General features: G+C 39.9%; 1 protein-coding gene across 1 annotated transcript in view; it reads left to right on the top strand.

Annotated features, from left to right (window-relative positions):
• Window positions 1-27,500, top strand: part of LOC128698919 (uncharacterized) — a 135,360-nt gene that overhangs the window by 75,581 nt on the left and 32,279 nt on the right. Inside the window, exons 6-7 of the mRNA XM_070096968.1 lie at window positions 17,788-17,919; window positions 21,077-21,238. Coding sequence (XP_069953069.1) covers window positions 17,788-17,919; window positions 21,077-21,238 — 294 coding nt within the window. The remainder of the gene's footprint in view (window positions 1-17,787; window positions 17,920-21,076; window positions 21,239-27,500) is intronic.

Genomic DNA, 27,500 nt, shown 5'->3' with positions numbered 1-27,500 from the left:
TGTAGTGTGACCTAAGTGTAAGTAGAAGTAGCAAGACGTACCTGAAATCTTGCATGTTCATGAGACAGAAAAAAGGACACCAGCAATCCTACCATCATGTAAAACAATTACAGGCTTTCGTTTTACACTCACTTGGCAGGACGGTAGTACCTCCCTGGGCGGTTGCTGTCTACCAACCTACTACCTATAAAAATTATTATATGTTATGAAGTATTAACAGGCAATGCTTTCTTGTCTTCTATATTGCCATTAGATGTAGAAGATACACTTGGAGGAGAATTAACAGTATTTTGAGCTTTGGCAGCTTTCAGAATTTGATCTGCTCCTTTATCTAACAATGTCTGAGCTAAGGATTTTCCCAGCTGGTTAGCCCTAGTCATGACATCCTTTTGCTCAGGGAGAGGAACTATACCACAGAAGGTGATGCAAGTCTTTGCTATATATATATATATATATATATATATATACATATGTCGTGCCGAATAGGCAGAACTTGCGATTTTGGCTTAAATAGCAACGCTCATCTTGCCATATAGGACAAGTGAAAATTTGTGTATGCAATAATTTCGCCAAAATCATTCCGAACCTAACGAAAAAAAATATATTTCACTGTGTTTGTTTAGTATTAAATTATTGTAAACAAATCTAAAATATATTTAGTTGGGTTAGGCTAAAATAAATTGTTCTTGTTATAATAAGGTTAGGTAAGTTTTCTAAGATTCTTTTGGAGCAAAATTAAATTTTTTTACATTAACATTAATGAAAAAAATATATCTCTATATTCTCTTATACGTTTAAAGATATATTTTTTTCATTAATGTGCATCAAAAGAATCTTAGAAAGCTTACCTAACCTTATTATAACAAGAACAATTTATTTTAGCCTAACCCAACTAAATATATTTTAGATTTGTTTGCAGGAGGCCTGGTCACAGACCGGGCCGCGGGGGCGTTGACCCCCAGAACTCTCTCCAGGTAAACTCCAGGTCTCCAGGTAATAATTTAATACTATACAAACACAGTGAAATATATTTTTCTCGTTAGGTTCAGAATGAATTTGGCGAAATTATTGCATACACAAATTTTCACTTGTCCTATATGGCAAGATGAGCATTGCTATTTAAGCCAAGATCGCAAGTTCTGCCTATTCGGCACGACATATATATATATATATATATATATATATATATATATATATTATATATATATATATATATATATATATATATATATATATATATATATATATATATATATATATATATATATATACATATATATATATATATATATATATATATATATATATATATATATATATATATATATATATATATATATATATATATATATATATATTGAGAATGAATAAATAATATAAACCCAATATTTACAGACGGCGCAAAAGGTTTAGCAAAAAAGTATGAAATGCTCATTAATAATATTATTATTATTATTATTATTATTATTATCATTATTATTATTATTATTATTATTAATAATAATAATAATAATAATAATAATAATAATAAAATCACGAGTAAGCACGAATCTCTTAGAGGAAATTCATCACCTCACCAGCTTAAAGGCACCTCGGCTAAATGAATTAAAACACATAAATTATATACCCAAGAAAGAAGACACATGAATCTTCAACTTTCTAAAATAAATTATTATTAGTCTATAAAGTCAATCGGATGTCTCGCCAATACTCAGATCTCGCTGAGATTATCTTTCGGATGCTGTTACTGTGGCAGAAAACGATTGCCTCACTTCATCGATTCATCAAATTAGTTGGAATTTTAGAACTGTATCATTTATAGCAATATGGAAGGAAGTATAGAAATGTATCATCCCTAGGAAAGTAGTATGAGTCGAGGAGAGTAAATATTCAAGCAGGTGTAACTTGATAATATTAAAACTGGTCGCACACATATAGCAACACCGAAAAATACATTTTTGCAAATAAAATTGAAAAAGAATAGAGCCCCATACTAGGTGGTGGTGAGTACTGACATGTGGCTTCTGCGGTGTTGGTGGCGGTGGCGATTGTCGGTGGTTCGGGCAGTGTTGAGTGCTGACGTGTGGTGATAATAGTGATGGTAGTAGTGGTGGTACTGACGTGTTGTTGTGGTAGGAGTGGTGGTAGTGGTGGTATTGATCTAGTGTGTAGCAGCTGTCGTGGTGTAGGCAGCAGCAAGTGGCTTTGTGATGCTCTAATTGCCTGTGTGTTTTGCACGCTGGTCCTGCCTGTGTTGTTGTGTTGATCTTCACTTGCTTCGTCAACCGCTGACATTTTCCACATTTAACACGACAGTGGTCCAGGACGCACCGAAACTACGTTATAAGGAGAAGGATCTTGGTGACCTATTCCAACCACGCAATTGTGACCATTTTTTTTTTTTTTTTTTTTTTTTAATTTAATTTCGTTAACGTTATTCTCATTTAGAGTTAATGGGAGTGAGGGAAGAGGGCATTATCGTTTATTAAAATCCCTTGCATGAGTGTTACAAGGTTAGAAATCCGACAAGTTGAAGAATGAGACACATGTATTGGACTGAAGAAACCACTGGCTGGCGAAACGTTTCCTCAATATAGATTCCAAAATTTCCGCAAGTGTCTCATTCTTCAGCTACCCAATTCTATATGATATACGGGAAGATTCGCAATGTGTGGCTAGCTGTTCTGCACGACAGTTACATGGTGTCGACACTCTCAATGTATGTCTTCTCTGTTTTGTATTACAATTACACGGGGTGAGCACCCACAGTGTGTGGCTTCCCTAGTTAATATGTCGGTTACATTGCGGGAACACAAGCTATGCTTCCCTGTCGTACTCTATCACATAGGATCGGTTTTGTATATACAGCCGGACCTTGGGCGACATCACTATTATAATATGATTGCAGAAGCGATAAGCCTTTAAGGGGCACGTAAGTTCATCCGTCTTCTACTAACATGTTCATTTTTCCACTATAATCTACCTTGTCCATAATTAATATCGCATTTGTTTTGTCTGTTTCGTAAGGTGAAATCTAGGATCTTTCATTAATTCATGGTATAACTTGACAAATCTTGGAGGATTTAAGGTGCATACATCACCTAAGAAAAGGGCAGTAATCAGAGATTTGATCCCAGCAACGGGAGGGTAGCTTCAATTCTGCGGATCAATATATCTTTAGTAACTTCAGTACACACCTTCGCAGAAGGGATCGATTCACTCCTGAACTCTCCTAATGACTTGAGGTTTGCTTTACCAGACCTTGGATTGTGTATCATCAACCACGATACGGGTGGGGATTGAACTCGCGGCAAGTGAATCGTAAAGCTTCAGGCCAGCGAGTAAACCACTGGGCCAGCTGGCTACAATAAAATTCATCCAACTAGGTGTATTTATACACCATAGGGAGGTGCTAACCTCCCTATAGTATATAAATACACCTAGTTAGGCTAGGTTAGGTTAGGTGTATAAATACACCTAGGTTAGGTTAGGTTAGGTTAGCTCAGGTCAGAAACGCTATATAGTTCCTACGTTACTTTATAATAGATTAAGTTTGTCTGGATAAGTAGGCTGCGTTAAATTACATAGGTTATTTTTTTTATAAGTAAAAAGGGAAGGAGAACAAGGTTTAAGACAGTGTTGCTTCCTCCGTACCATGACGATAATAACACAGTATCCACAGGGCACCGAGTTACTAACATCACATAAATTACTGGTTCTGCCTCCAGAAATTAGCAGCCTCTCGTCCTGTGTTGCTAATCTCTCTCAAACACTGAATGAGCTTAAATTCTTAGCAATCAGAGCTAACAATTTATTCCGTTTTAATGGCTCTTACAAACATCAATTTAATTTTTTATCTAGCGAAGATAATTCATATCCCCCCCCCTCGACAGTTATTTGAGGCGTTAATTGACTTCTCGACTGGGGACAATTATCCGAAATAATTCTCCATCACAAAGATAATTAACTCTTATCCTCTGGTAATTATTTCAGTCATTTCTGTAGCCATTATTTTATTGGGAACGTTGCTAATTGTGCTGGTGAGGGGCTCTTGATCTAGGGAATTGGATCTGTGCTCCGGTTCCCTGAATTGAGCCTGAATACCTTCCATCCCCCCCCACTTGCGTTGTAAAATCCTACGGGTTTAGCGTTCCTCCAGCATTATATAATTATAATCTTAAACTTTATAATAAAAATAACGAAGCAGTTTTTTTTGAAGGCCAAAGGCTAATTTATTTTACATTTTAGAGTTTAATTAAAATTCACGATGATCATGATGGTCATGATCATAATAATAATAATAATAATAATAATAATAATAATAATAATAATAATAATAATAATAATAATAATAACAGTAGTAATAGTAGTAGTAGTAGTAGTAGTAGTAGTAGTAGTAGTAGTAGTAGTAGTAATCTCTCTCTCTCTCTCTCTCTCTCTCTCTCTCTCTCTCTCTCTCTCTCTCTCTCTCTCTCTCTCTCTCTCTCTCTCTCTCTCTCTCTCCTTTTCACTCTTTCTCCTCACTCTCTCTTTTCACAAGTATGATTTTAAATACGCTTTTAAAATCCACTTCACTAACCCTCTTCATGCCAGCAGTATGCCCACAGACAGTAAAGTGTGGAAAGAATCTCCAGCATTCCTCTCCTAATACCCATGTGTCTTAGCTGTAGTGACCGTACCTAGATACCAGAGCAGTTAGTCTCGCTATAGACAGTAAGATCTGGTATCTCTCGTTCCCATGTTCTCATTCCTCCCTCTACTTTTAAACTCGCCCCGAGGATACTGTTGATGATAGCTGGAGAGTGCTGGGATGGCTTCAGGAGGCAATAAGCTAAGAGCTTACCACAGGGCTGGCTGGTGAAGCTGGCTTCGTTCTGGACCGAAGAAGCTAAGGTCGAAAACCCTGCACGCTCTGGCACCTGCAGAACTTTTTGCTGGTCCTGGAATTCTGGAAGAGATATCAGAGCGTACCTGCCAAGATGCCCTGACATCTGGAAGTGTGATAGGGACTTTTTCCAGTGGCTAAAGACTTCGGCTTCGTAATTTTAGGGGTAGCCTTTTAGGGTAGCCTCGAATGTCACCCTGAGCTGTTACAGGGGTATTTATTTTATAAGGAAACCGTATTTTAATATATTCTGAAATCCCCGTATCTATAATACTATTTTAGTATTGGTTTTCTAGCACAGAAGAACTGATATCGAAGTGCATACGCCATTTGACTCTGAGTCCGGAAAAAGGAGGAGCTGATATCGCAATAGTTAAGCCATTGTGCCGCGGTATTTGTTAACCTGCCAAAAGGAGCTAACACTTTAATACCCTGGCATTATTTACGTTATGATGCTACTTTGTCATTAACTCTGGAATAAATAAGCTTCTACTGTGCAGCCTTGGTGCCTGGAATAGATGAAGTTTATGTACCTTATGATGCTTCGGTATCCTGAGCTCTGGAATAGGTATAATTAGGCTATAATTCCCCTAGTAATTAGAATAGATGGCACCTTCGTGTCTGGAAATCTGCAGCTGAGAAGCAGAGTAAGAGGATACACCTTCCATGACAGATAAATTCTGGGTGACTTTGTAAGTCACGACTTTAGAAACCAAGGAAGGTAAAAAACTCTAAACTTGATATCAAGACCTCGCTTCAAGAGAACATTCAAAACTTCTAAGACATCTTATTTTCCTGGAATGCTGAGAGAGAGTAACCGAAATAGCATGTCCAGAATTACTGAGTCTTGCAGACTTTGGCTGGAATGGAATGACAGACGAGTTGGGTAGTTAACACAAAAAAGGCAAATATTTTGATATACATTTTTGTGCGTATATACATTTGCATATACTACAACTACGGAAGAAAGAAAATAGCCACATAAGTGGATGCAATTAGGTTGTTGTTGTTCTTGATTCGCCGGTACTCTCCCGGCCCGGGTCTTTTCCAGTTGGTGACCCCGGCCTTGGCTCCCTGTCTTGGGAGTGTCTAAAAGCTGTCTGCCATGGGAGGAGGTACAAGTACCTCCTTATCTTCCGGGACCAACTCTCCCCATGCCTAGACCCAATCCTCGCCCTCACGGGGCTCGTAGGGAGAATCTAGGCCTCTGGTCTGATATCTCCCCCGCCACAGGTGGGCTCGTGGGAATGGCAGTCTTATTGCAGTTAGACAGCGTGTCTCTTGCCCTAGCAGACGGAGGATCGAGCCTTTGCTACTTCCTCAGAAGGACAACAAAGGCATTGCCCTACAAATTAAGAATACTGAATCTTGGACTGGGAATGTGAGAAGTGATAACTAGACCTGCAAAGCCGAATAGTATTTTCGTTTTTTTGTTGTTATAAGCTTTGCTGACACTAAAATACCGTCAAGGCGAATTTTGAATATTTTCTCCTGTTTAGAGTTTAACATTTTATCAGGTTTAGATAAACAGATAAAACACCGATGGCCTGACTTAATCTATAAACGATAAAGGATATCAATGTTAGCCAATAGAGATACACTTCTCTCTTTCTCCTGTCTCTTGCTCTCTCACTCATTGGCTCTTTTCACTCCCTTTTTATTATACTCAAGAGTTCTTTTTTTAAAGATAAGAGCACCTCTAGCATTTTTATTAAGATGAAAGCTGTGATAATAACTAAGCTTATTTTAAAGCCAGAGCATTATTTGAGAAATATGCTTTATATTTTAATAAAACATTATACTCATTGTAGCCAGAGTATATTTGGAGGTATTTGGGAACCAGAACTCCTCAAGGGAGATTCCCCAGTGCTAGGGAGGAGCTCTTGATCCAAGGAATTAAAGCAACCCTTACCTTGTATTACACTTTATTACCTCCCAGTCTCCAGACTCTGTATGACCCAATGCTTTCCCATGATTATGATAATAATAATAATAATAATAATAATAATAATAATAATAATAATAATAATAATAATAATAATAATAACAATAACAATAATAATAAAAATAATAATAACAATAATAATAACAACAACAATGATAATAAAAATAATAATAATAATAATAATAATAATATAATAATATAATAATAATAATAATAATAATAATAATAATAATAATAATATAATAATAATAATAATAATAATAATAATAATAATAATAATAATAATATAATAATAATAATAAAATTAATAATAATAATAATAATAATAATAATAATAATAATAATAATAATAATAATAATATAATAATAATAATAATAATATAATAATAATAATAATAATATTAATAATAATAAGAATAAGAATAAGAATAAGAATAAGAATAAGAATAATATAATAATAATAATATAATAATAATAATAATAATAATAATAATAATAATAATAATAATAATAATAATAATAATAATAATAATAATATGGCATTTTGGAATATGATAGAAATACTTCAGTTGGAGCTAATTTTTCAAGCAAGCTAAAATAGGGTATTAGCTTTAAGTAGCAGCTCAGCCGCCATCGATACAATGCCTAACCCTTCTAGGGTAGGGTAGGTGCCTGAGCCCGAGCCTTTAGCTCATAAGACTGTCATTCCCATTAGCCCCCTTGGGGCGGGGATGGCAGACCAGAGAGGCCTAGCTTGTGGCTAGGCCTGGGGAGAGTTGGTCCCAAAGATGAGGAGGTACTTGTGCCTCCTCCCATGGGAGACTTAGGTCTCAGACACTCCCTAAAGAGGGAGCCAAGGCCGGGCCACCACTTGGAAAAGGCCCGGGCCGGGAGAATACCGGCGAATCTTTAATAATAATAATAAATAGCTCAGCCGCCGCCACCATGCCTAACTCTTCTAGGGCAGGGTAGGTGCCTGAGCCCGAGCTTACAGCTCACAAGACTATCATTCCCATTAGCCCCCTTAGGGCGGGCTTGGCAGACCAGAGAGGCCTAGCTTCTCCCTACGAGCCCCGTGAGGGCGGGGATTGTGGCTAGGCCTGGGGACAGTTGGTCCCATAGATGAGGGGGTACTTGTGCCTTCCCCCATGGGAGACTTATCTCTCAGCCAGCAAACGAATTTAGCTGAGATAGCAGCTCTAAGCCAGTAAATAAGCTGAGGGAGGATAACAGCTCTAAGCCAGTAAATAAGCTGAGGGAGGATAACAGCTCTAAGCCAGTAAATAAGCTGAGGGAAGATAACAGCTCAAAGCAAATAAATAAGCTTAGGTAGGCTATCAGTTCTAAGCCAATAAATAAGCCTAGGTATGATAACATTTCTCAGAACAGGACAAAGCTGCAAGCTTGGATGTCATTCTCTATATTGGATTGATCAAGCCACTGGTGGGCGAAACGTCTCTACAATAATTATACCCAAGTGTCTAATTCATCCACTTGTCAGTATTGCATATTAATAATTCAATAACAGCTCTTTAACAGTAAATGAGCTGGAGCAGAATAAGAACTCTTAGTGTATACCTTTGATATACCTTTGAAGAGTTTCGATAGTTTCTCTACTCTCTGGGCCCGGCCATGGGCCAGGCTCGTCTGGTGCTTGCCTGGTCAACCAGGCTGTTGCTGATGGAGGCCCGCTGCCCCATATACCCATTACAGCATGGTTGATCTGGCTTCCTCTTGAAGGCTTCTACACTTGTTCCAGCCACGTTTCTGATATATTCTGGTAAGATGTTGAATAGTCTGGGACCCAAGATGTTGATATAGAGTTCCCTTATTGTCCCCACCGCCAAGTGCAAATGTATATAAAGAAATGCCAGAGAGCATAGAGAGGCACGCAGTCAGAAGACCCAAGCAGTAATCTTCGGTGTTGACCTCGATCAGCCCACCAACCTTTTGTGTATCTAGTGAGATACGAAACAGATGGACACTTCCCTGTTTCACTGTCGCCAGCGATAGTTTCTCTCCCCAAGTGTACACTTGTATAGTTCTGATGTTGCTTGTTCAAGATATTTTTCACCAGGAAACAATAGAGAGACGGGAATACTGTAAGGCAGCAATGGTGCTTTTCAGAGGCTTTCATATTGTGGCCATTTCCACCAATGTATTGTTTGCTTTGTCACACGGGAAAGCACACACACACACACACACACACACACACACACACACACACACACACACACACACACACACACACACACACACACACACACACACAGGATGTTCCAGGGAGGGGACACAGAAACAAGAGGCCACAATTGGAAGTTGAAGACACAAATGAGTCAGAGAGATAGTAGGAAGTATTTCTTCAGTCATAGAGTTGTAAGGCAGTGGAATAGCCTAGAAAATGACGTAGTGGAGGCAGGAACCATACACAGTTTTAAGACGAGGTTTGATAAAGCTCATGGAGCGGGGAGAGAGAGAGGGCCTAGTAGCAACCGGTGAAGAGGCGGGGCCAGGAGCTAGGACTCGACCCCTGCAACCACAAATAGGTGAGTACACACACACACACACATACACACACACACACACACACACACACACACACTCTCTCTAAACTCCTGCAAAACTCCCATGGGACATTATAGGGCCCACGCTTAAAATCAAAACATTTCGAAAAAAAAATACCAAAACTAGGTCAAAGATGTTCTCCACATCAGCAGCCAGTACTAAAAACTATGAATTATGAGGAACTGCTGAGGACATTATGCATGTCCTCACTGACTCATAGAAGGAAAGCAAAAGGCATGGTAGCTTAGGATATAATGAAAAGATACGAACGAGTATGTAAGAAAGATTTCGTAGGAACAGCATCATAAAGAACAAGAATCCACTGATATTAATTAAGAAAGAAGAGAGGCCAAAAAGAATATTATAAATTTATTCTTAAGAGAGTGATAGAGCAACAGAAATAGTTAGTAGAGGAAATGGTAAGTTCTTCTTCTCCTGGAGGAGGTGGCACGTTCTACTGCCACTGGAGGTGGTAAGTGCTGCTACCACTGGAGGAGGTGGTAAGTGCTGCTACCACTGCAGGAGGTGGTAAGGGCTGCTACCACTGCAGAAAGTGGTAAGTTCTGCTACTACTGGAGGAGGTGGTAAGTGCTACACCCACTGGACGAGGTGGCAAGTCTTCAACCAGTGGAGGAGGTAGAAACCCCTACAACCACTGAAGAAGGTAGCAAGCCATACAACCACTGAAGGAGATAGCACGACTACACGCAATGGTTGTAGCTTACCTCGGCTCCTGCAGCTACACAGAAATAGTGAAAAATCGATTATTTAATACACAGAAGAAGGCAGTTTTCGCACTATTGCCGTAATAATGGGGAACCGCTAAAACAGTAAGGATCATACTGTTCCTGGGAAATGGGAGGAAGCCAGGTTTCATGTGAGGAAAGTAAAGTGTAGCACCAGTTCCTAAGATCAAGAGCCCTTCACCGGCATCAAGGCACGTCCCTTCAAGGTAGTTTGCGCTCCAACTAATGTGAAAACCGCGGGCCGCTTAAGAGACCGGATGCGCTAAGAACAAGACTAATGGAGGCAGTAATGGAAAATTTCACGACCCGATATGACGACATAACAAGACGCTTATTATATACCGCATGTGGTCGCATTATGAGAGAGTGTTTGCTCCTGAAGTAAAAAAAAATAAATCTTATTTTGGTGAATTTTGAAAATTTGGTACAGATGTGAACATTAAAATGGTATAAAATACCGACAGGTTGTTAGGTAAGACACATATGCAACAGTTAGGTATCTTTATTTCGAAACGTTTCGTCTACACAGTAGGCTTCTTCTTCAAGAAGCCTACTGTGTATGCGAAACGTTTCGAAATAAAGATACCTAATTGTTGCATATGTGTCTTACCTAACAATTGGTACAGGTGTATTTGGAGAGGATATGCAGATTAGACCACTCATGTGGAAGAGATTCCCAACACGGAGTCCAGTAGGAAAGTGAATTGCATGCTTTCAGAACCCACGAGGTGTTTGACAGCTTGGCCAGAATGAGCCCAGAGGTCTCATAAACGATTATATATAGAGATGTATTGGATGTGAAAATTTAGATATCCTCGGATGCGGATGTGTATGAGGATGTCTTACTTATTTCGCGGATGTGGATGCGGATGAAAGAAATTGTGCGGACGTTCCACGGATGTTGATGCGGATGTAAGAAATTGTGCGGATGTTTCGCGGATACGGATGTTTCGCGGAAGCGGATGGGGATGCTGATGCGGATATCCTATACATCACTATATCACAGCTGCATAGAGGGCAAAACGAGGAGAGAAATAGCAGGGGGTAAAAAGTTCACAAAACGATGGAAGAGAATAGGAATGTAAACAAAAAAAAGGAGCTAGAAATAAATGTGTAAATAAAAGAAGTGTAACGAAGGTGCATTTAAAGCACAAATAGGAATCGAAATCTCTCCTAACCCATTTAAGAAGGAAGATGACCTTAAAGAATGTGGCAAAATGATCAGTTTATTTAAGAAGGTATTCACTAAGAAGACAAGAGCTATTCCCTGAGAGCAAGGAGTAACATACAAGAAGTGGACAGCATCCACACAGTAATGATGAAGAAGCTACTGAAGGAGTAGGGAGAACGACAGCTGTTTTTTCTGTGAATTGTGTGTATGAGAAGGGATACGAACTTATAGCAAAGATCTACACCAAACTCTTTCACACACACACACACACAAACAAACAAACAAACACACACACACACACACACACACACACACACACACACACACACACACACACACACACACACACACACACACACACACATAGTTTTAAGACGAGGTTTGATGAATCTCATGGAGCAGGGAGAGAGAGGACCTAGTAGCAATCAGTGAAGAGGCGGGGCCAGGAGCTATGAATCGACCCCTGCAACCACAAATAAGTGAGTATAAATAGGTAAGTACGCACACTTCGAGAGCTACCAAGAAATTTAGTCGAATGAGTAAATCTTACTGACACCCTAACCTGCGTGATAAGCTTGCTAATTCCATGACTGATTTCTTCCAGCAATTCATTTACAACAGTACTAACCCCGTATTAAACATTCCTAGCCGATAAACCGATACAGAAACCCGCACACTGTAGCTTGTTAACGAATACATCAGATTAGCTAATTCACTCAGAGGGGAGAGGTAGTGCAAACTTACCGATTAAAGTTGAGGTTAATTGATTAACTTAGTTTAGTTAGCGGAGTTCTCTTCAACGGCTAAGTTCTGCGGGAGGTGTTCACGATTTCAGCAATTGAGCGAGACTGAACAAGTTATACATCTCTGTTGATACTAGCATTTATTGTGAAGGTGGAGTTTGTGCAGCTGAGTATATTCAACTCAACCTTCTAATCAAAGTTAGTATCTCACTGTAGCTATGACAGTCTTACGAATGTCTGTTTACAAGTTCTAAACAGTGAGTTTTTGTGTGTTACAGAGAGCACTCGGTGGATCCACGATTTTTTTATCGCGTTACAAGACTTTTTGTCTCCTCTGTGTAATATTTTTTATTGGCATTGAGGTATGTAGTAATTGCTTATTATTTTTTAATTAAGAGGCGACGATCTAACTCAGGCAATATGACGCAAATCTAGAAATTTGCTGAAAAAAGTATGTGATAAATCGACTTTGACTTAAGGATGGCGTGTTTCTACGTTACACTCCAGTTTGGGTGCACATACACACACACTCACACACACACACACACACACACACACACACACACACACACACACACACACACACACACACACACACACACACACACACATATATATATATATATATATATATATATATATATATATATATATATATATATATATATATATATATATATATATACATATATATATATATATATATATATATATATATATATATATATATATATATATATATATATATATATATATATATATATATATATTTCTTTCTTTCTTTCAACACACCGGCCGTATCCCACCGAGGCGGGGTGACCCAAAGAAAAAACGAAAGTTTCTCCTTTCACATTTAGTAATATATACAGGAGAAGGGGTTACTAGCCTCTTGCTCCCGGCATTTTAGTCGCCTCTTACAACACGCATGGCTTACGGAGGAAGAATTCTGTTCCACTTTCCCATGGAGGTAAGAGGAAATAAACAAGAACAAGAACTGGAAAGAAAATAGCAGAAAACCCAGAGGGGTGTGTATATATATATATGCTTGTACATGTATGTGTAGTGTGACCTAAGTGTAAATAGAAGTAGCAAGACATACCTGAAATCATGCATGTTTATGAGACAGAAAAAAGGACACCAGCAATCCTACCATCATGTAAAAGAATTACAGGCTTTCGTTTTACACTCACTTGGCAGGACGGTAGTACCTCCCTGGGCGGTTGCTGTCTACCAACCTACTACCTATAATATATATATATATATATATATATATATATATATATATATATATATATATATATATATATATATATATATGTCGTGCCGAATATGTAAAAGTGGTCAATTAGCAAGAACTCATTTAAAATTAAGTCCTTTCTAAAATTTTCTCTTATATGTTTGAAGACATATTTTTTTCATTAATGTTAATGCAAAAATTTTTAATTTTGCACCAAAAGGAACTTAGAAAACTTACCTAACCTTATTTTAACAAGAACAATTTATTTTAGCCTAACCCAACTAAATATATTTTAGATTTGTTTGCAGTAATTTAATACTAAACAAACACAGTGAAATATACTTTTTTTCGTTAGGTTCAGAATGATTTTGGCGAAATTATTGCATACACAAATTTTCACTTGTCCTATATGGCAAGATGAGCGTTGCTATTTAAGCCAAGATCGCAAGTTTTGCCTATTCGGCACGACATATATACATACATACATATATATATATATATATATATAGATATATATATATATATATATATATATATATATATATATATATATATATATTACTTATTTTAAAATCTAATTTTATTGTATTATTATTAATAGTATTATTTATATTAGTAGTACCAGTAATAATAACAGTAGTAGCAATAGTAGTAGTAGTAATAGTAGTACTAGTAGTAGTGGTAGTAGTAGTATAACTATTTTGTTCAGTTCATTTGTTCTTATTTGTCTCAGCTTCAGTCTTCCTGCCTCGTTATGTTTGCATTTATTATTTATTACTCTCGTTATACTTTTTCTTTATTCATTAGCATTTTCCTCTTCCACTTTCTTATATATGAACATACGATTTCACTTCTAAATTTTTTTTCGACTACTGTATTCCAAATTTCCCCCTCTTTTCTAGTGTGTATTGAGCCATTACTTCTGTTTTCCCCTTCACTATCTTCTTTCTTCCCTTTCTCTACCTTTTCTTATCCTATTTTCGTTTCCTCTCTCTTCCCTTGCCATACCATCCCTCTTCTTTCTATCCCTTCCCTATCCCTTCAACCATCATCCGTATCTGTTTGTTAAATCAATATCATACTCTCTGGCTCTCTCTCTCTCTCTCTCTCTCTCTCTCTCTCTCTCTCTCTCTCTCTCTCTTTCTCCCCTTCCTCTTGCCTCTCCCCTCTACGCATATTTCCCCTCTACGCAAACGCCCATCACTGATATTCTCAGGCTCCCTGTTTACATCAGTTAGTCTGAAACTGTAAACACGCACCTCCTCTTCTTCCTCCTCTTCCCCCTTCTCCTCTTCTGTCTCCTCCTCTTCCTCCTCCTCCTCCTCTTCTATTTTTGTACCTAGCTTCCTAATCATTCATTCTTCTCTTTCTCCCCCTGTTCCTTCTCTTGTTTCCCCTATTTTTTTTTTAAATTTTAGCTCTCCTCCTCCTCGTTTTCTTTCTCCATTTCTTCATCTCCCTTCTTCTTATCTCCAATTCTCCTTGCTTCTTTTTCTCCTTACTTTATCTTCCTCTTCTTCACCCTTACACAGCATTGTCACTATCTTCACTATCATCTTATCGCCGCCACTTCTACTTTATGCCTCTCTCTCTCTCTCTCTCTCTCTCTCTCTCTCTCTCTCTCTCTCTCTCTCTCTCTCTCTCTCTCTCTCTCTCTCTCTCTCTCTCTCTCTCTCTCTCTCTCTCTATTTTTTTTTTTTTTTTTTTTTTTTTTTTTTTTTTTTTTTTTTTTTTTTTTTTTACACATGGTTTGACAAGGTTAAGGATCCCTAGCTTTATTGACAAGCTATTTACAGGTTAAGGATTCCTAACTTTATTGACAAGCTAAGAGCTGTTACCTACATCAGCTCATTTGAAAGCATTTTTATTGTTATGAGACATACAAGTAGGGAACAGGATGAAGTTGGAGCCATCTGTGGGCCAGCATTTTCATTTGATCAACTGACGTTATCTCGTTGACATCATTATGCTGTACGAATGTGTTCCATACTCGAGTCATCCTGGGTATGTATGATCTCAGATGGAGTGATGTTCTGGAGAAGGGTACAGCCAGAGTGAAGTTGCTGCTTTCTGCCCGTCTTGTGGCATAAAAGCTTGTTTCGCGCTGTCCTCGAAGTGGATCCAAGTGTGGTATTTTGACAATATTGGCCTTGTACATAACAGTAAGGCCACCCACATCCCTCCTATGTTGAAGGCTCTGCTGAAATGACAGATCCATCCAGGATGGGTCCAGGCGAGAGATGAGACGTCTTGCTCTGTTCTCTACTCTGTCAAGCAGTCGCAGATGAGAGGGGGGACAGGCAAACCAAGAAAGTGGAGCATACTCAAGGTGTGAGCGTACTTGTGCCTCGTACAGGATCTTGCAACCCCTACTGTCAAGCAGATGCGAGATACGGCGAAGTGCTGTAAGCTTCCTGGCTGCCTTGTTTGCAAGATTTACAACATGGTTCTTCATGGTTAGTTTGGAGTCAAATTTCACCCCAAGGATATCAACTTCTTCTCCAGGTGCCAACATCCTCCCATTCATCCTTACTACTGCACCAGCATTACCATCATGGTGCCTAGAGACGATCATCATTTGCGTTTTCTCAGGTGCAAATGTTACTTGCCATCTATTTCCCCAAGCTGATATAGCTCTCAGCTGGTGATTGATGTAGCTTAGAGCAGCTGGCATTTCTTCTCTTGGATAAGTGAATGTCAGTGTACAGTCGTCTGCATATGCATGTGATTCTGGGATGAGATGAAGAAGGTCGTTGAAGTAGACATTCCATAACAGTGGACCCAGCACACTTCCTTGTGGAACGCTTGCCCCAATAGGATGTCTTGCTGATTCCGTTCCATTGAGGACTACACTTAGAGATCTACCATGAAGGTAATCACTGAGGAGACATAGCGTAGAGCCTGCAATTCCCAGTGCTTGAAGTTTTGCTAAGAGGCCCTGGTGCCACACCCGGTCGAAAGCGCCAGCAATGTCCAGTGCTACCACACAGCTGACTTTGGATTCATCCAGTGACTGGTGCCACTTAGTGGAGAGGTTTAACAACAGATCAGCAGCAGAGTAACCTTTCCTGAAGCCATATTGACGATCACAAAGTAGTGAGTGGTAGTCAAAAAAATCTGTCATTTGTCTTGAGATTATTGTCTCAAGGATCTTACCAGTGATTGACAGGAGTGACACTGGTCTGTAGTTGCTGATTTCTGCTCTGCTCTTCTTTTTGTGAACAGGGACTACATTTGCCTCTTTCCATGGAGAGGGCCATTTGCACTGTACTAGGCAGTGTTGAAAGATGCGAGTTAGAGGTGCTGCTAGCTGGTCTGCACATCTTCTCAACAATCTTGGGCTCAACTTGTCTGGGCCCACAGCCTTTTCTTGGTCAAGTGATTTAAGAAGGAAATGCACCTCCTCCTGCCTTATTGTCACCCCTGACAGTTTTGACACAGTTCTTGCAGCTAGCCAAGGAGGGTCCCTTGCTGGATCAGGAACTTGCATTTTGGTAGCAAAGTGTTCAGCAAAGAGGTCCGCTTTCTCTTGACTACTAGTAGAGGTGGTCCCATCCTGTCGATTTAGAGGTGGAATAAGTTCATCAGGCAGATAACCTTGTCTGTCCTTGACCAGGGACCACCAGGTTTTGGAGCCTACCCTACTCTCTCTCTTTCTCTCTCTCTCTCTCTCTCTCTCTCTCTTTTTTTTTTACACAGGATTTGACAAGGTTACTAATCCCTAGCTTTATTGACAGCTATATTACAGGTTAAGGATTCCTAACTTTATTGGCAAGCTAAGAGCTGTTACCTACATCAGCTCATTTGAAAGCATTTTTATTGTTATGAGACATACAAGTAGGGAACAGGATGAAGTTGGAGCCATCTGTGGGCTAGCATTTTCATGTGATCAACTGACTTTATCTCGTTGACATCATTATGCTGTACGAATGTGTTCCATACTCGAGTCATCCTGGGTATATATGATCTCAGATGGAGTGATGTTCTGGAGAAGGGTACAGCCAGAGTGAAGTTGCTGATTTCTGCCCGTCTTGTGGCATAAAAGCTTGTTTCACGCTGTCCTCGAAGTGGAGCCAAGTGTGGTACTTTGACAATATTGGCCTTGTACATAACAGTAAGGCCACCCACATCCCTCCTGTGTTGAAGGCTCTGCTGAAATGACAGATCTATCCAGGATGGGTCCAGGCGAGAGATGAGACGTCTTGCTCTGTTCTCTACTCTCTCTCTCTCTCTCTCTCTCTCTCTCTCTCTCTCTCTCTCTCTCTCTCTCTCTCTCTCTCTCTCTCTCTCTCTCTCTCTCTCACTCACTCACTCTCACTCGCTCTACTTACCGCCTTCACCACGCCTCTTGCACCTTCCTTTATTTCTCACCTCCCTCATTCTCATTTTCCCCTCACCTCCCACTCTCACTTCCATCCTTCTCACCCCCAACCCTTACACCTCTCTCCCTCAACTTTCACCCTCTCTCACTTCTCTCTCTCTCTCTCCCCCACAGTCTCCCCGGTCTGTGAGGAGAATCAACGCGATGAATATGTGGGACCTCGAGGTGGGTCTGTAACCATCGCCTGCAGTGTGGTCGCCTACCCAACCTCACTCACCTTCACTTGGGCATTGAAGAGAACACCAGGTGCGTCATACCGATTATTTTTAATTGCCAATTTCCAGTTACCTGTTTCTAGTTACCTATTTCAAATTAACTACTTTCAGTTACCTGTTTCCAGTTACCTATTTCAGATAAACTAATTTCAATTACCTGTTTCCAGTTACCTATTTCAGATTAACTATTTTCAATTACCTGTTTCCAGCTACCTATTTCAAATTAACTATTTTCAGTTACCTTTTTCCTGTTACCTATTTCAAATTACTATTTTATATTACCTGTTTCCAGTTACATATTCCCAGTTACCTATGTTCAGTTACCTTTTTTTCAATTACCTATTTTCAATTATCTATTTCCAATTTTACCCATTTGTAGCTACAGGAGGAGAGCTCAGCTCAAAGTGTCCCTTCTTAAATAAACTCTTTATCTTATAATTTGTTTAAATTTCTGATGTTTGTGTAGTGTTTATGATCAAACTATTTATTCTGGTGCACTAGAAAGTTAGCAACACTGCGCTAGGAATTTAGCAACACTGCACTAGGAATTTAGCAACACTGCACTAGGAATTTAGCAACACTGGACTAGAAAGTTAACAACATTGCACTAGAAAGATAGCAGCACTACGCTAGGAATTTGGCAACACTGTACTAGGAATTTAGCAACTCTGGACTAGAAAGTTAGCAACACTGCACTAGAAATTTGGCAGAACTGGACAAATAATTTAGCAAACTGCACTTGTAATTTAGCAACATTGTTCTAGGATTTTAACAAAAGTAGAATTTTTTTCTACACTGCACTAAAAATCTCACCACGCTCTTCTAACAATTTAACAAGACTAGAATTATAGCCACTCTGCACCAGGAATTTAACGAAGCTGCTCTAGGAACTTCCTAACTATGCACAACGAAATTTAACAATACATTACCAACAGTTTAACAACACTGCACCGTAGAATCAGCATTTTAACAACACTTCACCGTAGATTCCACTGTTTAACAACACTGCACCGTAGATTCTACTGTTTAACAACACTGCACCATAGATTCAACAATTTAACAACACTGCACCGTAGATTCCACTGTTTAACAACACTGCACCATAGATTCAACAATTTAACAACACTGCACCATAGATTCAACAATTTAACAACACTGCACCGTAGATTCAACAATTTAACAACACTGCACCGTAGATTCCACTGTTTAACAACACTGCACCATAGATTCAACAATTTAACAACACTGCACCATAGATTCAACAATTTAACAACACTGCACCATAGATTCAACAATTTAACAACACTGCACCGTAGATTCAACAATTTAACAACACTGCACCGTAGATTCAACAATTTAACAACACTGCACCATAGATTCAACAATTTAACAACACTGCACCATAGATTCAACAATTTAACAACACTGCACCGTAGATTCAACAATTTAACAACACTGCACCGTAGATTCAACAATTTAACAACACTGCACCATAGATTCAACAATTTAACAACACTGCACCGTAGATTCAACAATTTAACAACACTGCACCGTAGATTCAACAATTTAACAACACTGCACCATAGATTCAACATTTTAACAACACTGCACCGTAGATTCCACTGTTTAACAACACTGCACCATAGATTCAACAATTTAACAACACTGCACCATAGATTCAACAATTTAACAACACTGCACCGTAGATTCAACAATTTAACAACACTGCACCGTAGATTCCACTGTTTAACAACACTGCACCATAGATTCAACAATTTAACAACACTGCACCATAGATTCAACAATTTAACAACACTGCACCATAGATTCAACAATTTAACAACACTGCACCGTAGATTCAACAATTTAACAACACTGCACCGTAGATTCAACAATTTAACAACACTGCACCATAGATTCAACAATTTAACAACACTGCACCATAGATTCAACAATTTAACAACACTGCACCGTAGATTCAACAATTTAACAACACTGCACCGTAGATTCAACAATTTAACAACACTGCACCATAGATTCAACAATTTAACAACACTGCACCGTAGATTCAACAATTTAACAACACTGCACCGTAGATTCAACAATTTAACAACACTGCACCATAGATTCAACATTTTAACAACACTGCACCGTAGATTCCACTGTTTAACAACACTGCACCATAGATTCAACAATTTAACAACACTTCACCGTAGATTCCACTGTTTAACAACACTGCACCATAGATTCAACAATTTAACAACACTGCACCATAGATTCAACATTTTAACAACACTGCACCGTAGATTCCACTGTTTAACAACACTGCACCGTAGATTCCACTGTTTAACAACACTGCACCGTAGATTCCACTGTTTAACAACACTGCACCGTAGATTCCACTGTTTAACAACACTGCACCGTAGATTCCACTGTTTAACAACACTGCACCGTAGATTCCACTGTTTAACAACACTGCACCGTAGATTCCACTGTTTAACAACACTGCACCGTAGATTCAACAGTTTAGCACATTTTTTTTTTACATTTTTTAAATGCGTTGAACTGACGTCTGGAAACAGACATTCTCCTCTGCGTACATATCCTCTTTAAAAGCAATTGAAATATTGCCAGACATGTAAAGCAACCTTCCATGTCCTTCATTGTTGCCAGACATGTACGGAGAAACCTTTCAGGTCTTTCACTTTTGCAAAGAACAGACAACCTTTGATCTTTTTCTGTCCCTTGATTGTTGTGGGTTTCCCAGTGAAACATTGTTCACCATTCTCATTCCATTGGTAAGACATACCAATGCATCTCTGATATGAAATGCAATCATTATCGTTATCAGTAAAATTTATTTACTCCCACTTTAATGTGAATTCTAATCCATATCTTACATTTAATAACAAAAATTCTTGAAATTTAAAATATATATAAGAAATGTGATTTTTTTTTTTGGAGAAAAATCAAGGCTTTTTTTTCGTTAAATATGAAATCAGGTTACTCTCCCGATCCTTCATGGAAGGAGTCGCCAATCATGTTCGGTTTTCCGTTCACCCTTCAAGACATTATTATTATTATTATTATTATTATAAGGATTCTCCTATCACATACCGAAGGTATATTAACCCCTCGAGTTTAGTGCCTCGCCATGAGTTTAATAGTCTGAGTCTTGTCTATGGCAGAGACTCCTCCAGTACGACTTCACAGTGTGGGTCGGGAAGAGGGTCTCACTGGACACTACACACTGAGTCGTCTAGAGGAGGAGAGTGTGGAAGTGTGGTGCTGGGCGCAGAATGCTGTGGGAGCGCAGGCTTCCCCATGCAAGTTTACAGTCTACACCCAAGGTGAGTTTACACTCAGTGCGTCACTTTAGTGCTGGTGTTGCTGCTGCTGCTGCTGCTTGTGTTACTGATGCTGCTATTGCTGGAGTTCACGGCACAACACGTGTGCCTGCCTTTTCGCAACGAATATAAGAAAAGAGCCTATATCCACGTCTATTTTTTTGCAACCGACGTCAGCTTCTTTCTCACCATTCTCTCTCTCTCTCTCTCTCTCTCTCTCTCTCTCTCTCTCTCTCTCTCTCTCTCTCTCTCTCTCTCTCTCCATCCACAAGCAACGCTCCCTAACTAGCTAAGACATGCTATTGCATTTCAACACTTAAGTTAAGCTTCCCAAGAACCTATTTTGCCTACCACAGTAAGTGTATTACTCTCGTTCTACCTCATCAAACTGCCTACCGAGGCAACTTCGTCGTCTACACTCAATTGTAAGCGTATGCAAACTCACGTTAAGTCAGTCAACTTGCTTCGGCAAGTATACTGTGTGCCTGCATAGAGCGTTTTCAATATCACTGGGTGGGAGTGGTGAGGAATTTAGTTGCAGAAGTGTGCAGGAGATGCTTTGAAGAGTAGGAGTGAGGTGTAGAAGTTAATGAGTATGAGGAGTGTAGAAATGAGTTTGATTTAGTGGAGTATAGAAGTGGGTTGAGGAATGCGGGCTGGTGGAGTGAGTGTGTGTGTGTGTGTGGAATAAAGGACGTGTGAGAGTGAGGTGGAGGAGTGGGTATGCGTCTAGTGAGTTTGAACATTGTGAGAGCAAAGCCACGGTCATAAATGTACATTTGAAAATAAGAGATAACAGTAATGTAGTATAAATCATTTGTTCAAAAATGCTGACAGACTTTTAGATATCAAAGTGTGTCAGACAGGTGCTACAACTACCGTAATGCTTAACATATAACATTACAAGTTAAATGCAGAAAAACACGAGCATATATTCACACACACACACACACACACACACACACACACACACACACACACACACACACACACACACACCAAGCAGGGATAACAGGGAAGGCACTACAATGAATCAGGGAATACTTGTCAGGAAGACAGCAACGAGTCATGGTACGTGGCGAGGTGTCAGAGTGGGCACCTGTGACCAGCGGGGTCCCACAGGGGTCAGTCCTAGGACCAGTGCTGTTTCTGGTATTTGTGAACGACATGACGGAAGGAATAGACTCCGAAGTGTCCCTTTTTGCAGATGACGTAAAGTTGATGAGAAGAATTCATTCAATTGAAGACCAGGCAGAACTACAATGGGATCTGGACAGGCTGCAGACCTGGTCCAGCAATTGGCTCCTGGAGTTCAACCCCACCAAATGCAAAGTCATGAAGATTGGGGAAGGGCAAAGAAGACCGCAGATGGAGCACAGTCTAGGGGGCCAGAGACTACAAACCTCACTCAAGGATAAAGACCTTGGGATGAGTATAACACCAGGCGCATATCCTGAAGCGCACATCAACCAAATAACTGCTGCAGCATATGGGCGCCTAGCAAACCTCAGAACAGCATTCCGACATCCTAATCGTTCAGGACCCTGTACACCGTGTACGTTAGGCCCATATTGGAGTATGCGGCACCAGTTTGGAACCCACACCTTGCCAAGCACGTAAAGAAACTAGAGAAAGTGCAAAGGTTTGCAACAAGACTAGTCCCAGAGCTAAGGGGTATGTCCTACGAGGAGAGGTTAAGGAAAATCGACCTGACGACACTGGAGGACAGGAGGGTCAGGGGAGACATGATAACGACATATAAAATACTGCGCGGAATAGACAAGGTGGACAAAGACGGGATGTTCCAGAGATGGGACACAGACACAAGAGGTCACAATTGGAAGTTGAAGACTCAGATGAATCAAAGGGATGTTAGGAAGTATTTCTTCAGTCATAGAGTAGTCAGGCCATGGAATAGCCTAGAAATGGATGTAGTGGAGGCAGGAACCATACATAGTTTTAAGGCGAGGTATGATAGAGCTCATGGGGCAGGGAGAGAGAGGACCTAGTAGCAATCAGTGAAGAGGCGGTGCCAGGAGCTGTGACTCGACCCCTGCAACCACAAATAGGTGAGTACAAATAGGTGAGTACACACACACACATGCACACACACACACACACACACACACACACACACACACACACACACACACACACACACACACACACACACACACACACACACACACAAACACACATACACACGCCAGCTGCAACATACATAAATAAATTTATATGCACAGATGGATGCGGAGAATATTCGCTGAATATCGATAACCGAAGAAAGAAGGAGGGAGGGGCTGTTGGCGAAGAAGGGGGAGAGGGAGGGAGGGAGGGGGAACGGGAAAAGGGGAAAAAGAGTGGGAAAGTAACAGAGGAGGGAGGGGAAGAGAAGAGAGATTAGAGGAAGGATGAGGGAGAGAAATACAGCATCTGTTGCTCATCTTATGACATCGGATCATAGCTGGATTCTGTGTTTGTATGAATCGAGATTCAACTCCCGGCTGTTCCAGTTTCTCCTTGCCAGGTTCACTCTCTCTCCTAGCCTTATAGGCTCTATCATTCCTATGCCTAAAGCTGTGTTTGAAGACTGCCACCACCTTCCCTTCGTCTAGAGTATTCCACCGCCGTAAAGCGGGTCAGTTGTGAACCCTCTCTCTGAAACCCTTTTCGAAGCGTGTTCAGTTATCTTTGAAGTTAACTATTTGTAAATGTTTCTCTATTTCATGATTTCGTTAGTTCGAAAAGCAAAAAAAAAAAAAAAAAAAAAAAAGAACGGCGGCAAGTATGGCACGATAAGGACCTTTATAAAAAAAAACAAATCCTTATTTGCAGAAACTTTCACTCAGAGCTGAACGAAACGTTGTTTATACAAAGGTCAACTCGGCTAGAAAAATCTCTGAAGTACCAATATACTTTATAGTCAGTGTAACATTGTAACATTTTCTTGTGTTTGCTGCTTTTTCCATAAACAACGTGTTTTTTCTTCCTTGGTTCTTTCATGGACCTTTTTTAAAAGATGAGTAAGTGGTCATTTTTGTTTACCATGTCTTCCTACGAGAGCCTTTCCGTACCTTTTATACCATCTTTGTAGTTCTTGTGTTCCGGAATACATTCTTTGATATACTTTTTTTACGTTTATCCTCAGTCTTTGTGTGTGTGTGTGTGTGTGTGTGTGTGTGTGTGTGTGTGTGTGTGTGTGTGTGTGTGTGTGTGTGTGTGTGGGCGTTGTAATTATCTAATTGAACTTATCTGATTACATTTCAGGTACTTGGCTCATCTCCCGAACCCATTTAATTCTGACACTTTGGTTAATATGATCCTGATATATCATATCATGTTTTTTTCCATATTGGAACTGCTGCGTTGTCTAACTTTATTTTTTGTTTAGTTTGATTACTCTACTTATTTCTCTGACACTGTAGATGTGGTTTTTAGTTTTTCTACGAGTCACTTCATTTTTCGTTGGCTGTCTGTGTCCCATTGATCTTCTGTTCTCTCTCCTCTCTCTCTCTCTCTCTCTCTCTCTCTCTCTCTCTCTCTCTCTCTCTCTCTCTCTCTCTCTGTTGAGAAATTTCTCTGATCAACCTTATAAAGGACCTGCCTTGTATGGACCTGTAAGGACCTGCCTAGCATGGGCCAATAGGCCTTCTGCAGTATTCCTCAATTATTATGTTCTTATGTTTACCTTGTTTCTCTGAGTATTGAATATGTCCTGATCATGTCTCCTCGTTTTCTCTACTCTTTTAGCATCTTGAGCTGCGGTTTCCCATCGCTTCGTAGCTGTTCTTTTGTTTATCCACTGCCAACCTCGATAAAACTATTGTACCATTTCTATTCTCCCTGTGTTTACGTAAGGGATTCATGTTGCTGCTGCGATCTTGACGATTAGTTGGACGTTATTTTTTTTCAACGAACTGGCCATATCCCACCGAGGCAGGGTGACGTAAAAACAAAAACGAAAATATGTCTTCTTAAATTTAGTAATTTATACGGGAGAAGGGGTTACAAGCCCTTGCTCCCGGCATTTTAGTCGCCTCATACGACACGCATGGCTTAAGGAGGATGAATTCTTAAATCGGACATATGTAGTGTAAATTGACTGTTGATGAGAGTTTTTCCGTCATGTTTACTCCGAGATCTTTTTAAATTTTAGGTTCTGTCAGTTGGTCTTTTCCCCGTGTGGGAAGTTCAGTCCTGTGTCCGTATTTCATCGGTTATTCTTATTGCTTCTCGTATGTTTTGTATGGGTCATATTCCGTATTGCCGATTAACATGACGATAACAGAACAAATGTCTGGGGAGAGCGAAACGTTGTCCCGATAAACAACTGCGGCTTTGCCTTTATTAGTCGAGGGTCGATCTCCAACAGCAACTTCTTTGACTATTTCTGTAGCCATTTTAGGGAATCCTGTTGTTCATGGCAGTTTTCGAATTTTTAAATTCACACCCTGCATCCTCTCTCCCTCTGTCCACTCACACACACACACACACACACACACACACACACACACACACAACACACACACACACACACAGACACACACACACACACACTCGCACGCGCGCGTGTACGCAAAATGATAATGATTCCATACACCTCTATCACTTTCTTATTTTCTTTAGCAAGTCGTAATATAGAATTTATATACAACAGATTTGAAACTCGGTAAAATTTGAATATTCCATGAATATCTCAACTCGCGTCGCGTAAAATGCGAAATCGCGAGAGCGAGGAGGAGAATATACTCGCATCTCGAGTCTTCTTCCCGTTTGAAGTATAAACGTGTTTGTCTTTTTCGCTTTCTAACGAATCCTAAGATCTCACAACAGTGTTAGGGGTAACGAAGTGTTAACGAAGTAAGTGAAAGGAATTGGTTAGCAAGATTACGTCAAGGAGGGATAACGTTGTGAGAGACGAGTTTTGCGACAGAGAGGCAAAAGTTATGGAAATGGTAGTGAAGATGGCAATAGATTTTTGTGAAGATCTCGTAAAAGTTAGCGAAGCCCCTATGAGAGAGAGAGAGAGAGAGAGAGAGAGAGAGAGAGAGAGGAGATGTGGGTGGCCTTACTGTTATGTACAAGGCCAATATTGTCAAAATACCACACTTGGATCCACTTCGAGGACAGCGTGAAACAAGCTTTTATGCCACAAGACGGGCAGAAAGCAGCAACTTCACTCTGGCTGTACCCTTCTCCAGAAAATCACTCCATCTGAGATCATATATACCCAGGATGACTCGAGTATGGAACACATTCGTACAGCATAATGATGTCAACGAGATAAAGTCAGTTGATCAAATGAAAATGCTGGCCCACAGATGGCTCCAACTTCATCCTGTTCCCTACTTGTATGTCTCATAACAATAAAAATGCTTTCAAATGAGCTGATGTAGGTAACAGCTCTTAGCTTGCCAATAAAGTTAGGAATCCTTAACCTGTAAATATCTTGTCAATAAAGCTAGGGATCCTTAACCTTGTCAAACCCTGTGTAAAAAAAAAAGAGAGAGAGAGAGAGAGAGAGAGAGAGAGAGAGAGAGAGAGAGAGAGAGAGAGGTTTCATTAGAGGTTTCATTACTAATGTTGGAGAGCTCACACATAGCTTTGTGAACACTCGACGTCCCGACATGATAGCTGTTGTTGAAACATTTTTGGATGACAGGACTCCAGAAAATTTTGCAAGAATTGCTGGCTACACCTCATGGATGAGAAGAGACAGGCAAGGGCAAGGAGGTGGTGTTGCTGTGTGCTTCTCTAAAAGTGTTCATGCCCAGCACATAGATGTTGCCACCCCTACACATCTTGAAATGATGTTCTTCAAGCTCTGTATAAACACTAGTACCTCTGTACTAGCATGTGCAATGTACAGACCTCAGTGGCAACATGCAGACCCTATCAACTTCCTAATGGAAAATATTGACTCCCTTCTGCTACAACACAACTGTCAACATATTATAATTGTTGGTGACCTCAACCAGCACCTTATACAGAGGGACTTTGATGACCTTCTTTCAGTGTTTGACATGAGAAACTTTGTTGATTTCCCTACTCATATCTCTGGCTCCTCCCTTGACCCAGTAGTGAGTGATCTGGCAGAAGGCATAGTCACTTGTCAACCCCTCGGCTACGTTGGATCGTCTGACCACAAGGCTGTTTTTACCACACTTAAGATCCCAACAGAACGAGGTGAGGAGTCCACACGCACAACCTGGCTATGGGAAAGAGGTAATTGGCCAGCCCTTTGCTCTGAGCTCGCCACCACCGA

This window comes from Cherax quadricarinatus, chromosome 55 (assembly GCF_038502225.1).
Source record: "Cherax quadricarinatus isolate ZL_2023a chromosome 55, ASM3850222v1, whole genome shotgun sequence".
NCBI lineage: Eukaryota > Metazoa > Arthropoda > Malacostraca > Decapoda > Parastacidae > Cherax > Cherax quadricarinatus.
Note: the sequence above shows the minus strand (reverse complement) of the source record. Positions and strands in the feature narration are given on the sequence as shown.